Source organism: Macrobrachium nipponense, chromosome 25 (genome assembly GCF_015104395.2).
Source record: "Macrobrachium nipponense isolate FS-2020 chromosome 25, ASM1510439v2, whole genome shotgun sequence".
Classification (NCBI taxonomy): Eukaryota; Metazoa; Arthropoda; class Malacostraca; order Decapoda; family Palaemonidae; genus Macrobrachium; species Macrobrachium nipponense.
In genome coordinates, this window is record NC_087214.1 from 5,317,509 (window position 1) to 5,318,884 (window position 1,376).

A 1,376-nucleotide genomic window follows, 5' to 3' on the forward strand; every position below is an offset into this window, starting at 1 on the left:
GGTTTAAAGGTTTCCAGGTCAGATTCAGCATTGAATATGAGGCCTTGTAATTCAGAAACGTCTTTGTCAACCAATTGTAAGAAATGGTGGCCTTCCTTTTGTTTTTCCATTTCCTTTACTTTCTCATTAACTGGGCCACCTTCGTTGCTCTTTGTCCTTTCGTTCTCCTTTTCATCTGTTAAATTCTCCTGCAAATTGGTTATTTTTTCTTTTGCCACAATAATTTCCACTCCATCGGTGCTGCCATTTGCATCAGGCTGACCATGTTTAGCTTTCATTGCTTCCTTCATTGCCTTACGTCTCTCCTCCAGCAGTTTCTTGCGGGCCTCATCTCTTGACTTTTTGTTCCTGAGAGGAACTCTTCATAGCCTTTTTCATAACTGTCACTGGTTTCTTCTTCTCGTGGCCTTTGGTGACATTATTAATTGTCCGTGTAATTAGGTCCTCTTTCCATCCATTAGTTTTAAGAACACTGATCTCTTTGAAAAGGTGGTGTACATTTTCCACCTGGATGGACACCATGTCCCAAAAGCCTTCTAGATCTGCAGCTAATATAGTGGGTTCTTCATCTTTGGGCCCATCAATGTTTTGTTGACACAGACCTCTAAACTGTTCGACCTTTTGAGTAATGAGGAGGCGGGCTTTCCCTATAGCTGCAAGGACCTTTCCTTGTACCTCCTCGCTCATCTGTGGTCTGGAAGTTTCCAGATCAGATTCTGCGCTGTTTATTACTTGTTCTAAGTGAGTAACTTCCTTATCCACTATTCTTATGAAATATTTGCCATCCTTTTCCTGTTCTTCCTCTCCTGTCTTCATTTTCATAAGATCCTTGCTTTCGTTGAGAGGAAATTCAAGATCGCCTTCCAACTTAGATGTCTTCTGTTCCATTTCCTTTGCAGTTTTTACTTTGTCAGCCTCACATTCATTTAGGCGATCTTGGAGTGACTTTCGTTCGTCTTCAAGATTTTTCACTCTCTTGTGCAGTTCTTCAATGCACTGCCTGTCATTCATCAAAGCTGAATTCTTTTCAGTAACGAGGCCGTTCAAGTAACATATTTCCTCTTCCTGTTTAATAATTAAGTCTTCGGTTTTGTCATTAATTTTCTTTAGAACTCTATTTTCCTTCTTCAAAACATGAACGGTTTCTTCTGCTTCTTCCATTTTCCTTCCAGCCTCCTGAGTTAGCTCAAGGATCTCTTCAGCATGGGAATTTTTTTCATTAGACAAATCCTTTTCCAGATCATGGATCCTCTGCAGGAGAGCATCCTCTTTTCTCGCCATCTGGGCCTTATCCTCTAGGAGGTCGCTGTTCTTATTTTGAGCCTCGTCCAGTTCCTTTTCCAAATGAAGATTATTATCCTGCGAGACTTCTAGCT

The 1,376-nt window shown here is 41.0% G+C and overlaps 1 protein-coding gene across 1 annotated transcript in view; it reads right to left on the minus strand.

Annotated features, from left to right (window-relative positions):
* The window catches only part of LOC135198970 (disks large-associated protein 4-like), a 792-nt gene extending 502 nt beyond the window's left edge, over positions 1–290 (minus strand). The window contains exon 1 of the mRNA XM_064226890.1: positions 1–290. This exon is cut by the window's left edge and continues 502 nt beyond it. Coding sequence (XP_064082960.1) covers positions 1–290 — 290 coding nt within the window.
* Between the last annotated feature and the right edge of the window lie 1,086 nt (positions 291–1,376).